Source organism: Mandrillus leucophaeus, unplaced genomic scaffold (genome assembly GCF_000951045.1).
Source record: "Mandrillus leucophaeus isolate KB7577 unplaced genomic scaffold, Mleu.le_1.0 Scaffold87, whole genome shotgun sequence".
In the NCBI taxonomy this organism is placed as follows: Eukaryota; Metazoa; Chordata; class Mammalia; order Primates; family Cercopithecidae; genus Mandrillus; species Mandrillus leucophaeus.
Window position 1 is genome coordinate 2339570 of NW_012109474.1, and position 15251 is coordinate 2354820.

The following is a 15251-nucleotide window of genomic DNA, read 5'->3' on the forward strand; positions in this document are numbered from 1 at the left end:
TGCCCTGCACACAGTATTGCTATGAGGCAGTGGTGTCCTGCCCTGTGATGTTTGCCACCTTTCAGTTTCCTCAAAACCTGCAGAACTTAGTGAGATTTGGGCCTTACAGAAATGAAAGGCAATAGCCTCCTTGGACATGAACCTGCCAAATGGCTATCAAGTCACAGAAAAGATGCTAAAATGTTAGAAGATGGTAAAATCGTATTTTCAAAGTGTGAGTCAAGAAGAATGTCCTTCTCTAATTTGGAAATACACTGAGGAAAAGATTGCAGTAAAACAGAAATTCATATTCTATTTCTCCAAAACCGTTTCCTGATCTCAAAAGAGGCCATAAGGAGCCTAAAGAAGGATGAAATGACTGTCCTAAGTTGCTTGATAGTATGTGTAGAAAATTCCTCTACCATCAGGTAATGGGGTTTCAGAGGGAGAAGAGATAAATACACACGGTCACTCTGCTACTTGAGTTGAAAGTATTGTAAACTATTGTTTTCTTGTATCATGTCATTTCATTTGCTCAAAATGTAACATAATACCTTAATATATTTAAATGATATAACCAGAATTTCCATAAGATTTTTGCCATCTAAAAATAGTTTTAAGAAATGCTTGAATGCACAAAAGGTTAACTTTTCACAGAATCTCTTCTACTTCCCCGTAATATTGTTTTTAAAAATTCTATGCCAGGCACGGTGGCTCATGCCTGTAATCCCAGCACTTTGGAAGGCCAAGGGGGGGTGGATCACTGGAGGTCAGGAGTTCAAGACCAGCCTGGACAATATGGTGAGACCCCATCTCTACTAAAAATACAAAAATTAGCTGGGCATGGTGGAATGTGCCTGTAGTCCTAGCTACTCAGGCGGCTGAGACAGGAAAATTGCTTGAACTCAGGAACAGAGGTTGCAGTGAGCCAAGATCGCACCACTGCATTCCAGCCTGGGCAACCGAGCGAGATTCCATCTCAAAAAAAATAAAAATAAAAACAAAAATTCCATAACAGAATTTAGGAAATATTCCCCATAGACATGGATATACTGAAAAATCAGTACATTGTGATGTTGACCTAGATGAATAGTAACTCTTTTATACGTTTGTTTCCATTTGTCAATATTTGACTTTGACATTTAAAAACAGGTATTTAGCAACCACAGTTGAAACCACAGTGAAAAATTACTCCTGGTTTTTGAAAGTTAAGTGTGATTATGTATATACATGAAATCCACATAGCACACAGACCTCCATGGAAAGTATACACATCACAAAGTTCTCTCCCAATACCTGTCCCCACAAGAGATGGTAACATATGACCTTGAATCACACAGGTGATGCTGTCAGCCTGATGAGGGTAGAGATCTATTTTGAAAACAGAACTCAGAAAACTACGGGGCAACACTGCCTTGCCCTCAGAAAGGAAAGAGAGTGTGAAGCGTAACCTTTCCCTCTATCTTCAGAAAAAGATGACACATTTTGGCATCATAAAACTGTCCTTGAAAATGTTACTTCTGATAAAGTGTTGTAGTCTCAAAGACACTCAGACGCAGAAGCTATTGCTGCACTCTAGGAAAGTAACCTTTAACATAAAATCCGACTAGTTGGTTCCCTGAATAATACATTGACTTGGCAATGATATTTAAAACTGACACCTCTGTTTTCTGAAAGAAGTAAATACTTGTGTGAGTTTTATTTTTATGTTACTTTCTTCTTCATCCACATGCATGAAAGTCAAAATAAATGAAAGTTTCAACTCCATCAGCTTTCTTATTTAAAAGGAAAAAAAAATTCTGAGTCTTGACTCATTTAAATTAATACAGAAAAAGAAAAAATGACAGTATAAGTTCATTTTAAAATGAAAATTATAAGGATAACTGGAATTTTCAAAATTATACTTTTATTCCTGAAATTTTATCCTTATAATGTTACACATGCTGTATCCAGAACATCTTCAAAAACAATACTTACTGTAATTGCCAGGAGATTTTTCTTCATAAGTAAAATGAAGTTGTAATTCCTCTTCCGACATCTGACAGATGAACACTTTCAGCAAACAGCAAATAATAAACAAAGCATTGTGTGTCTGCCAAATGAAGATGTGGCTAGAAAGACCAAAATCATACAAGAATCAATATTTAAACATTAGCATCACGGTTTATTTCTAGTTCATTATTTCTTCCTGATCTGTCAACCATTTTGTCCATCCTAATTGGTAATATTAGGACAATGTCCATATATTTTAATGGCTCATGATTTATTATATTGTACCAGCGATATTATGTTTTACTTCATAGTTCATTCCACATATTTTACATAGTGAATCTACTTAATAAAAATCTTTACTGATGACTGTAGGAACGACTGTTCTTTGTTCTTAACAGGTATACCACATACAGGCAATTAAAAGAGAAGAAGGCTACAAAAAAAATTTTTTTAATTGTGGTAACTTTAATAAAAAGAATATATGCAAATATGTAACCAAAATTTTCAAAGAGGCACTGCCTGCAGCACAGTAAAATACTTTTTATTTGTATTAATGACCATGAACTCCCAAGAAAAACTTTATTGGATTCAATGTAATTTGTTTATAAGCAAGACAATGCAAAATCTTTTAATCTTTTCAGAGACTGACACCCAAACATGGTTTTGAAAAATGCTTCAGTGCATAAAAAGTTAACCTTTCATTGATGTAAAGAATATGACGGAAATAACGGCAACAGATGTAGAATGAAATGAAACTCAAACTAAGTCATCATTTAAACTAGATAGCAGCAGCAGTGATAATGGGGGCGATTACCTTCTTAATGATAATTACATCATTATTCATCTTCTTAAAGCATATAAAGATTGTCTGAAAACCTGAAATCAAATTCCAAAATCTATAATCTCACCCCAGTGACTTAAGACACTAACCTAATACCTCTTTTACCTTTTTTCCTTAATAATAAGAATAATTCCTTCACAGAGATTTTCAAAAGACCACAGTCCATTTCCACCAATAAATGAAAACTAAAATTCACATTGTTAAATATAAAGCAAACATGGTTTAATTAGCCAGCTTACTTCTGACATTCTGCTGAGAGTTTTAGTTCTTTGGTTCTAGAAAGGAAGACCTTAATCAGTGCACCAAGATTTCCTGTTCGAGGATTGTTTTCAACTGCAAGAGAAGAAAAGGTTTTAAAAAGTTAAATTTAAGAACTAAAATCAAAGTGAGCTTATCATAACACTTATAAAACCAAATGCCATATTGAAATTGCTCAGTGACCAACCTTACTGTTAATTTCACACCTAATTACAGAAATAAGCAATGAGAGAAACTGCTGCTCTTGGTCTTAATTCTGAACATCAAAAACTGATCTGCAAAATGAAAATGATAGAAACAGTACAAGTAGCCATCTTATCTCAGAATCCAAAATCATAAAGGAAAAAATAATAGTTAACAGACATAGTCAAGTTACACACTAAATCTTTCTCTAGAAAAGATTTTTAAAAACTCAAAAATTATCATATGTCCCCAGTATATAGAATATAATAAACTATAAAAGTTTATTAAATCTAAAACACCATCCAGATCACAAATCATTTGAATGAAAAATTAAGAAAATATATCAACAAAGCGGTGTGGCTAGAGGGGGAGCTATTTGACCAGCCAAAACTTAAAAGAATTTGTTTTTAACTTTAAATGACGGGCACTTCAGCAACTGTATCAGTAATCAGATTTAGTTTCTAGATCCAGGTCTATAATTAACTGAATACTGAACCTCAGACAAATCACTTTACTTCTCCAACCTCAGTTTTCTCATCTGCAAAAGAAACAACAGCTAACATATGATGAACAACATAGAGTAGGTGCTTTACATGCATTAACTCATTTAATCTTCACACCAACCCTCCAGGAAAAGCACTAGTATTGCTTCCATTTCACAGATCCTCACCTGGAGGTTGCTACTTGCTCAAGGAAACATCCTTATCAACTGGCTCAAATCTTTGACTTTAAACTGCTAGGTGAAGCAACCTCTATAATCAAGAAATTGGACTTAATGAAACTATAAAGCTCTACTAGGCTGCACAGCAAGTCACAGAAGCATGGAAGCTAAGAATTCATCAGAAGGGAGAGATTATTTTGTAGAACCTTTCATTTGACTGATGAAGAGACAGGCTCAGAAAGGGTAAGCTCTGGGCTTAAAGTCAACAATATGTTAGTAGCAAACACAGTCTTCTTCCTTCACCAGTGGTTTTCAAAATATGAGATTCCAGAGTCCTGGATAATTGTTTCTCTTCTGAAGTGTATTTTTAACTAGTTTGAAAACTGGAAATGCAAACACTCAAACACACTGGCTTGGGGAGCCAGGAAAGTTCATTCTTACGAAGATCTGGGAATTTTGCATATATTTGAACTTTTTTTTTTCAAATGTAGAAACAGGGTCTTGATCTACCACCCAGGCCGGACAGCAGTGGTGCAGTCATAGCTCTCTGCAACCTTGAGCTCCTGGGTTCAAGTGATCCTTCTGCCTCAGCCTCCCAAGTAGTTAGTGCTACAGGCATGTACCACCATGCTCAGCTAATTGTATTTTTTGTAGAGATGGGATGGCCCTATGTTGCCCAGGCTGGCATATTTGAACTTATTGAAATGTGTCAAGATTTGAAAAAATGAAGTTTTCCAGAATATTTTTTTAAAATTCAGGCCCATACATATATATTTTAAAATATTATACATGGGAGTAAGTACAGCATTACAGCATACCTGCATTGTGCTTAATAACTGCCAGGCTCACTCCCTGCTGCATATGTATTCTTGTCATGACTTGAGAGTCAATCCAAGTAATTGCCTAACTTTCTAACTGTGATAAAATGACAAGCACTTTGCTATTCCAAGTGTGGCTCATGGACTGGCCACAACAGCATTATCTGAGAGCTTGGTGGAAGTTCAGAAGCTCAGGTCCACCATACTTCTAACTGAAGTTGACAGTACTTCTCAAAGTTTAATGTGTATTTAAATCACAAGGCATTCTTATTAAAATGCAAATGGACTCCACATGTGAAATGTGCACTGAGATTCTGCATCTCTATCGCTCCCAGGTGACATCCACTGCTGCTGCTGCTAGCTGAAGAATACCACTGTGAGTAGCAAGGTGCAACATTTGTTGTCAATCAGCAGTTTTTGTCCAGCCTTCACAATCAAGAATAGATATGGGGGGGTGACATTCAGCCAGTCGTTCCGGGCGACGGACTTTGCATTCCAGAACCATGGCCCAATTTGTCCGTAACCTTGTTGAGAAGACCCTGGCTCTGGTGAATGCAGCTGTGACTTACTCGAAGCCTTGATTGGCCACATTTTGGTATTATGCCAAGGTTGAGCTGGTTCCTCCCACCCCTGCTGAGATCCCTAGAGCTATTCAGAGCCTGAAAAAAATAGTCAATAGTGCTCAGACTGGTAGCTTCAAACAGCTCACAGTTAAGGAAGATGTGCTGAATGGTTTGGTGGCCACTGAGGTGTTGATGTGGTTTTATGTTGGAGAGATCATAGGCAAGCGTGGCATCATTGGCTATGATGTTTGAAAACCAATCTTTAACATCTGGTTATATTTGATTTATTATTTGAGTGTTGTTGGACTATGTGTGATCAGACTGCTATCTGAATAAAATAAGATTTGTCAAAAAAAAAAAAAAGAATAGATATGTGATAAGATAGTAGATAATGTTAAGAGTTTCACTTTGAAACAAAAATGTCCTATTCCTCTTTCAAGTTTTAGTGTTAATGAAAAAATACCCAGAGACCTCAGGATAAACTTTTTAAGAAAAAACAAACAAACAAACAAAAAAAACAGCTAAGGTTTGCAAGTGCATCTCTGTGGGACTTTATCTAGCTATTGTAAATCCAAACAAAATGCTGAAACAAACTAAGCTGAGGGTAACATGACTACAATCATCACTCAGATCCCAACTTTGAAATCTTTGTTCATTCAACAGCCCCCTTTATTACTGAATGGCCTTGTAATTGTTGAATGTATAAATGATTAGCTATTTAAAAAAATAAAACATTGTGTTTTTGGAAAGAGTAACCAGACTACTTGAGTGATATAATTAAAGCGCTGTGTACCTTCTTCATTCATTCATTCAATCAGCATGTATTTATTGAGCTACTCATATGTGCCCACACTGTTTCAGATACTAAGGAAATATTTGTAAAGAGAACTCCCTGTCTTCGTGGAGCTTACCTACCAAGACAGTTAAAAAGTTTCCATGATACTCTTTTGGATAAGATGAAGATTAGGGTAGTAAGTTAATAAAATTAAATACACTCAATGATTTTAAACAATACTCCATGGTAGATTCAAGATTCCAAAATATCTCAATGGTAGAAGAAAAGAAATTTTACATGATCACAGTTAATTGGTGCAAATAAAATGCTATGTTGAAGCTGAATGAGCTTCGGGAACCAGAGTAACAACACAGGAGGTCCAATCGGAAAGCAGAAAAGTGTAATAGGACTAGATTACAGAATCTGACAAAGTTCAAATCTCAGTTCCACCACTGACCAGCTGTAGAACACTTGGCAACTTACCAAACTGGCCCCTGCCTCAGTTTCCTCATCTGTAAAATTAAGATAACAACAGTGCTTGATAAAGAGCTAACTTACCTGGTGCTAGAGCTTGAACTTGTAGCAGTCTGTTAACTAGTGATGCTCGTGTAAAGAAGGGAATAACCCCATCTCTACAAGAATTCAAGCAAAGTTTGGGTAACATTCAGATAAGGGTATTGTAGACAGGATTTCTGTTTGAGATGAGAGATTAAATTTGCTTCTAGCCCCTGAAACAAACTTTTCTAAGATCTCACTGAAAGACTCATGAGCTCTAAAATCCAACAACCAATGTAGAGAAAATACAGAGGAGAGAGGACAAGATGACCCCACACAGGGATACAACGAACAAAATCTACATTGTGGGAAACTCCACCACTCAGTTTCTTCAATAAATACACTGAGAGAGGGAAAAGAAGAAAAAGACAGATGAAAAGGGAAACTTGCTATGAAAAGAAATATAAAGACATAACCAAAAATAATGTGTGAACTTATTCGGCCCCCAGTTCAAACAAAATGAGACAATTACAAATTTGAACACTGAATATTTTGTGATATTAAAAGTTGTTTTTTTCATAAGATCGTGGTACTTTTTTTTTTAAGAATCCTTATTTAGAGATACATATTCGGCTTGGACAACACAGCAGCATATGGTGGAGGGAGAGGTAGAAAGACACTGATGCAGATGATCAACCTGGGAACTTCAGAATTCCCTCATACCTCAAAGCCAAGAAGTGAGGGTAATGAAGGTCCCATTTAAACTAAGAAGACTTGGACAAATAAAACCTTCTCGGGCTCTATAAATTAGGTTGGGAAATATTATCAATTTGCTCTCAAACTAAAATAACAGCAGATTCAACAAGCATCTATAGGATCTACACAAGCAACAGAGGAAATAAACACAGCTTCTCTGGGAGCAAACAAGGCACCTTCATGGGTTATACCCCATCCCCTTACTCTGCTTTATTTTTCTCAACAGCCACCATTATATAAACTAGATATACTTATTAATTATCTGGCTCCTCAATGAAATAAATAGATCCATGAGGTCAGAGACCTGGGTCAGTGCTTTTTGCAGTCACAGCCCAAGCTTATGGGATAATTCCTGTAATATAGTAGGTGCTCCATAAATACGTTAGTTTAATGAAAATGAGAAAATAATAACAACAGCAACCAGAGGATAAGAAATGAGTTACAGTGAAACCTCAGAAGAAAAGCTAAATCAAAATTGCCAGAAGAATTTTAACACATAGCAATCAACAATGGACAATAGGAAAATTAACCATCTATTTTTTTAAAAAGAACAGAAATCCATTGGGGGAAACACATGTAATGAAAAGAGAGCAAGCCAGGCACAGCAGCACACACCTGCATCCCAGCACTTGGAGAGGCCAAGGTGAGAGGAATGCTTGTGGGCAGAAGTTCAAGACCAGCCTAGGCAACATCACAAAACCCCATCTCTACACAAAATACAAAAATTAGCCAGGTGTGGTTGTGCATGCCTATGGTCCCAGCTACCCAGGAAGCCAGGCAGAAGGACTGCTTTGAGCCCAGGAGGTTGAAGCTACAGTAAGCCATGATCACACCACTGCACTCCAGCATGAGCGACAGAGCAAGACCATGTCTCAAAAAAAAAAACAAAAAAAAAAAACGTCTGGGTGCAGTGAGCCACACCCGTAATCCCAGCACTTTGGGAGGTCGACGCAGGAAGATCACTTGAGGTCAGAAGTTCAAGACTAGCCTGGCCAATATGGTAAAACCCCATCTCTACTAAAAATACAAAAATTAGCCAGGCATGGTGGCGCATGCTTGTAATCCCAATTACTTGGGAGGCTGAGGTGGAGAATGGCTTGAACCCAGGGGGCGAGGGTTGCAGTGAGCCAAGATCATGCCACTGCACTCCAGCCTGGGCGACAGAGCGAGACTCCATCTCAACAACAACAACAACAACAAAAAAAAAAGGAGAGCAGCCTATTTACAAAAGACTAGAAATGATTAAGAAACAAGCTAAAAATGCAATAACAGCTAAAACATACACTACAATAGTAAAAGAGGAGAACTGGCCATGTACAAAACATTGAAATCAATCATACAAAGGAGGAAATATGAGAAAAGAACAGAGACAAAAAGATATAGAAAGTAAAGAACAGAGATCCAACCTGAACATTACGGGTGATCAAGAGGTAAGGAGAAGAAACTAAAACACAAAATCAGAGCCATAATGAAAAAAAGAAAAAAGAAAAACAAACTTCTGAACTGAAAAGGATCTTAACACACCAATCAAAACACCTCATCAAATTATAGGAAAAACCATACAGAGAAAAAGCATAATGAGAAATATTTATCACCAAGAGTTAAAGGAAAAAGTTTCATGAACAAAAAGAAAAAAAAAAGAAAAAAAGGACAAATGAGGCCACAGAACTTGGAGATATCCCTAGGTTAAAATGCCAAAACAAGAAGTGAGGATACCTGGCTCCTGAAAAAATTGTATTTATATGCCAAAGGGCTAGAGTAAACAGCAGACTCTTTCAGGAGAGGACGGTACAGCTGCTTCTTTACCCTTTATAAGCTGGCAAATGTTTTTCCTCATCTCTCACCTACAAGGAGTCTGACTATCATACAAAACAACTGACCTGGCTCTCACAGCATTATCCTAGTGGGTAAGAACTAGGACAAAGAAGGACCAATGGACGTCTTATTTCCTGTGAAGTATTTAATATGAAATCTGGGCTGGGCGTGGTGGGTCAAGCCTGTAATCCCAGCACTTTGAAGGCCAAGACGGGTGGATCACCTGAGGTCAGGAGTTCAAGACCAGCCTGACTGACATGGTGAAACTTCATCTCTACTAAAAATACAAAATTAGCTGGGTGTGGTGGTGCATGCCTGTAATCCCAGCTACTTGGGAGGCTGAGGGAGGAGAATCGTTTGAACCCAGGAGGTGGAGGTTGTAGTGAGTGGAGATCACACCATTGCACTCCAGCCTGGGCAACAAGAGCAAAACTCTTGACTCAAAAAAAAGAAAAGAAATCTGATCAAGAAAACCTCATGTGTACATTCAGGAAAAAGGTAATAAAGCTAAGCATAAAAAGCCTAACAAAAATAATGGCCAGTGCTTTGGGAGGCTGAGGTGGGATGCATGCTTGGGGCCAGGAGTTCAAGACCAGCCTAGATAAGAGGATGAGACCCTATTCCTTAAGAAAAAAAAAAAAAACAAAAAAAGGCAACATATTTCCCAAAACTGATGAAAACCATTAATCTACACATCTAAGAGATGCAAGCCACCATGCCAGGCTAATTTTTATTTTTATTTTTATTTTTGTAGAGACAGGGTCTTGCTATGTTGCCCAGACAGGCATCTAACTCTTGGCCTCAAGCAATCTTCCTGCTGTGGCCTCCCAAAGAGCTGGAATTACAGGTGTGAGCCACCACGCCTGGCCAAAAAACTCCTTTAAAAAGCAAAGAGAACATCTTACAAGCAGCAGGAAAAAATCTCTCAACATTTTCAGGGGAACAACAATACAATTAATGTCAGACATCTGAAAAAATAGAGACCAGAAGACAGTAGAATAATATGTTCAAAGTGCTGAAAGAGAAAAAAATGTTAACCAAGAATTCTATATCTAGAAAAACTACCCTTTGAAAATGAAGGAATCAGGAGAGAAAGAAACAACTTTACACTGAAGAAACTTGATAAATAGTACCTCAGCCAAGTGATCAATGTCAACACCATCAGTGATAAGTCATATTAACAGCATGTCCCCTTGATACAGTGTGTTCAGAACAGCACTTCATCTCCATGGTCTTCCTTCCACAAACCTATAACCCCAGTTTAAGTATGAGAAAGTCATCAGACAACTCAAATTGAGGAACATTTTGGAAAATACCCTACTAATACTCCCCAAAATCATCAAAAGGCACCAAAAATGTGGAAAATTTGAGAAACTGTTGCAGACGAGAGAAATACATGACGATTAGATGTCATGTGGCACCCTAGGTGGGATTCTGGAACAGTGAAGGCACATTAGGAGAAAGCAAGTGAAAGACTGAAGTGTGCAGTTTAGTTAATAGAATTAACATAACCTCATTTTATCATGCTTTGCTTTATTGTGCTTCAAAGATACTGCATTTTTTACAAATTGAAGGTTTGTGGCAACCTTGCAGTGAGCAAGTCTATCAGCGCCATTTTTCCAACAACACATGCTCACTTCATGTCTCTGCATCACATTTTGGTAGTTCTTGCAAAATGTCTTCATATTTATTTACTTACTTTTTTCTTTTTTTTTTTTTGAAACGTGTCTTACTCTGTCACCTATGGGGCTGAATGCAGTAGTGTGATCACAGCTCACTGCAGCCTCAACCTCCCAGGCTCAAGAGATCTTCCCATCTCAGCCTCCTGAGTAGCTACTCAGGAGTCACCATGTCTGGCTAATTTTCTTTTAGTATTTTGTAGAGACAGGGTCTTGCTATGTTGCCCAGACTGGTCTCAAATTCCTGGACTCAAGCAATCCTCCCGCCTTGGCCTCCCAAAGTGCCAGGATTACAGGCCACCATGCCCAGCCAATTCTTGCAATATTTCAAGCATTTTATTGTTATATCTGTATAGTGATCTCTAATCAGTGATCTTTTTGTATGTGTGTGTCAGAGTCTCACTCTGTCACCCAGGCTGGAGTGTAATGCTGCAATCTCGGCTCACTGCAACCTCTGCCTTCCGGGTTCAAGCGATTCTCCTGCCTCAGCCTCCTGAGTAGCTGAGATTGCAGGCACCTGCCATCATGCCCAGTCAATTTTTGTATTTTTGTAGAGATGGGGTTTCACCATGTTGGCCAGGTTGGTCTTGAACTCCTGACCTCGGGTGATATGCCCACCTCAGCCTCCCAAAGTGCTGGGATTACAGGAGTGAGCCACCGCAGCTGATTGAATCAGTGATCTTGGATGTCATGTTGTCACGAGCAAGAAGATTATGACTCATTAAAGGCTCAGATGATGTGTTAGCATTTTTTTGTGATACAGTTATAAGATTAAGATACGTACATTTAACACGTTATTGCACATTTGATAGACCATGGTATAATGTAAACATAACATTTATAAGCACGGGGAAACCAAAAAATTCATGCAACTCACTTTATTGCAATACTGGCTTTATCTCAGTGGTCTGGAACTGACCCACAATATCTCTGGGGTATATCTGTACCAATGTTGATTCCTTAGTTGAAACAAATGTACCATACTAAAGTAAGATGTTAAAATAGGGGAAATAGGTGAAGAGTATACAGGAACGCTCTATACTAGCTTTGAAATGTTTCCATAAGTCTACAGCAATTCTAAAATTAAAAGCTTGTTTTAAAAATCTCAGTAGATAGTTTTAACAGCAAATGGGACATACCAGAAGAAAAGATGAGTACCAGGGACAGTAGCTCACACTTGTAATCTCAGCACTTTGTGGGGGCCTAGATGGGAGGATCACTTGAGCCTAGAAGCTCAAGACAACATGGCAAGATCCCACCTCTACAGAAAACTTAAAAATTATCCAGGCATAGTGACATATGCCTGTAGTCCCAGCTACTCAGGAGGCTGAAGTGGAAGGACCTCTTGAGCCCAGGAAGCTGAGGTTGCAGTGAGCAGTGTTAGTGCCACTGCACTCTAGCCTGGGAAACAGAGTGAGACACTGTCTCAAAATAAAAATTTAAAATAAAAAAAAAGGAAAAGACTAGAAACTAAAGATGAATTAACAGAAAATATCTCATTGAAGGTCAGAGAGAAAAACAATGTAAACTACAAAAGAAAAAAAGTCCTAACAAGTATATGGAACACAATGGAAACAAAAGCATTGAACACAAGTATAACAAGTGTACCAGGAGGAGAGGAGAGACAGAATAGAACAAAAATTTTATATATAAACAGATAATGGCTAAGAATTTTCCAATACTGATAAAAGACACCAACCCACAGATTTAAGAATCTCTACAAACCTCAGGCAACAAAAAAACAAAGAAAACTTCTCCTCAGCACCTCACTCTAAGGCTACTGAAAATCAAAAGATAAAAAGAAAAACTTAAAAGCAGCCAGAAGTTAAAAATTCCATTATTTTCAAAGAAGCAACAATAAGGTTGACTGCTTTCTTCACAACAAAAACAAGAAAAGCTAAAAAATAACGAAATGACACCTTTAAATTATGGAAAATAAATTAATGTCTATCTAAAATTCTATATCCAGCAAAACATATGCTTCAAAAGCGAAGAAAAAAATAGAACATTTTCAGACCAAAAAAAGAAGAAAGACAAGGAAAATTGTTGACAGTAGACGAGCACTTTAAAAATTTTTTTTTTCAAAAAGGAAACTAAGCATACTCACAAAGCCCTTAAAGTTGATATGCACTTATACTTATTGATGTGAAGAGGTTCCTGACATGCTGCTGAGTGTAAACAAAATATAAATAATACCATTTATATGAAACTGTCACTAAAGATTTGCAGCGATTACATACGTACTGCTTAATATGAGATTATTTTTATTTTAGCCGAACCATCATATTTACTGGAATTTGGAGCAATAAATGTATATCTTTTTTTGGTGTTCCCAAAAGTATTTTAAAACATGAACACATTCCTGATACAATGTCAAATGAAAAACACAGATTAAAATGTGTGTGTGTGTGTGAGTGTGTGTGTGTCTGTATGGTGGATGATATATATATAAATTTATATCCATTGCATAAGTAGAAGAAAAAATACAAAAATATCAACAATGCCATGTCAGGGTTTTCAAATTATGAGCAATTACTACCTTGTTTACATTTTAGTATACTTTCCACATTATATATAATAAGTAAATATTACTTGCTTTTTTTTGCCCCTAGATTTGGAGCCTTGCTCTATTGTCCAGACTGGAGTCCAGTGGCACCACCACAGTTCCCTGCAGCCTCAAATTTCTGGGCTCAATCAATCCTCCTGCCTCAGTCTCCCAAGCAGCTGAGACTTCAGGCACGTGCCACCATGCCTGGCTAAGTTTTTTCAATTTTTTTGTGTGTAGAGATGGAATCTTATTATGTTGCCCAAGCTGGCCTTGAACTCTGACCTCAAGCAACCCTCCTGCCTCAGCCTCCTAAGTTACCAGTATTATAGGCATGAGCCACCACTCCCAGCTACTTTCAGTTTTCTTAATGTAATTTTTTTCTTTATTTGTTTTCTCATTGCTTTCCTTATTTTGTTATATTTTTCTGTTTTTTCATCTTTTAATTTTTTAATTTTTATAAAAACCCAGTCACCTTAAAAGTCATTATCACAGTAACTACACTAATATTGTTACATCAAACTGCTTAATTTTCAGCACTGAATTGCAACATGGCTTTTGAAAGCCAGCTCTATTAAGCAAAAAATTCCCTAAGCTATGGTTGTAAGGCAAGGCAACTACTACAATAACACCTTTTTCATTATCAACATAGTTTGTTTTTAAAAACAAAAATATTTGGGCCCAGGCACAGTGGCTGATGCCTGTAATATCCCAACACTTTGGGGGTCCAAGGTAAGAGGAGGATGGCTTGCAGCCAGGAGCCTAAGACTAGCCTCAGCAACACAGGAGACCTGCATCTCTACAAAAAATAAAATCATTAGGCAGGTGTGGTGCCATGCACCTGTAGCCCCAGCTTCTCAGGAGGCTGAGGTGGAAGGATCACTGAAGCCCAGAAGATCAAGGCTGCAGCGAGCCACAATGGCACCAGTGCACTCCAGCCTGGGCAGCAAAGTAAGACTCTCTCTCTTTAAAAAAAAAAAAAAAAATCATCAAAAACTGTTTTTAGCAAAATAGTTTATATGGGAGTTATCCACATAGCTTGATTTTTTTTTTTTTTTAGACAGAGTCTTGCCCTGTCTCCCACGCTGGAGTGCAGCGGCATCCTCTCGGCTCACTGCAACCTCTGCCTCCTGGGTTCAAGCAATTCTCTGCCTCAGCCTCCCAAGTAGCTGGATTACAGGCACCTGCCACCATGCCTGGCTAATTTTTGGATTTTCAGTACAGACGGGGTTTCACTATCTTGGCCAAGCTGGTCTTGAACTCCTGACTTCATGATCCACCCACATCAGCCTCCCAAAATGCTGGGATTACAGGCGTGAGCCACCTTGTCTGGCCTATATAGCTTGATTTTAAAACAGAATATTGTTCTCACTTATTACACTCCTATACACTAGGTATTTTACAGACACATTATCTTTAATTTTCAAAGCACCAATGCAATCTAAGTATAACCGTCTGCATTTTAAAAATATATACAATTTCTTCCAATTGCTACGAACTTGAAAGTTAAGCATTTGAAAAACAAGACCTGAAAAAGGTAACATTTGCTGATATAAATGGTTTGCAATGACTACATGCCACACATTGTACAGAATATTTCATATTACCTAATTTTTCCTTATAAGAATCCTGTAAATAGTTGTCCTTATCCTCAATTTATATGAGGAAATTAAAGCTCAGCTAATAAGTCTCACAGCTGAAATTAAAATCATAAAGTGATTCTGGATTCCATGCTCTTTGCCATAATATCAATTTGTTATAGAAACTTTCTAATATATATTCCTAATAGATTTTAACAAGTAATAATTATTCTGGTGAACATAGTCAATAACAGCAGTTGGTAAATCAAATTATTTTCAGTATTTCAAAATTCACAAAAAGAACAAGCTGA

The 15251-nt window shown here is 37.5% G+C and overlaps 1 protein-coding gene and 1 pseudogene across 1 annotated transcript in view; one reads left to right on the plus strand and one right to left on the minus strand.

Moving 5' to 3' along the window:
• The window catches only part of DYM (dymeclin), a 398822-nt gene that overhangs the window by 339354 nt on the left and 44217 nt on the right, over positions 1-15251 (minus strand). The window contains exons 4-5 of the mRNA XM_011968998.1: positions 3052-3145; positions 1957-2090 (exon numbers count right to left, since the gene is read on the minus strand). Coding sequence (XP_011824388.1) covers positions 1957-2090; positions 3052-3145 — 228 coding nt within the window. The remainder of the gene's footprint in view (positions 1-1956; positions 2091-3051; positions 3146-15251) is intronic.
• Positions 5236-5649, plus strand: LOC105531159 (annotated as a pseudogene).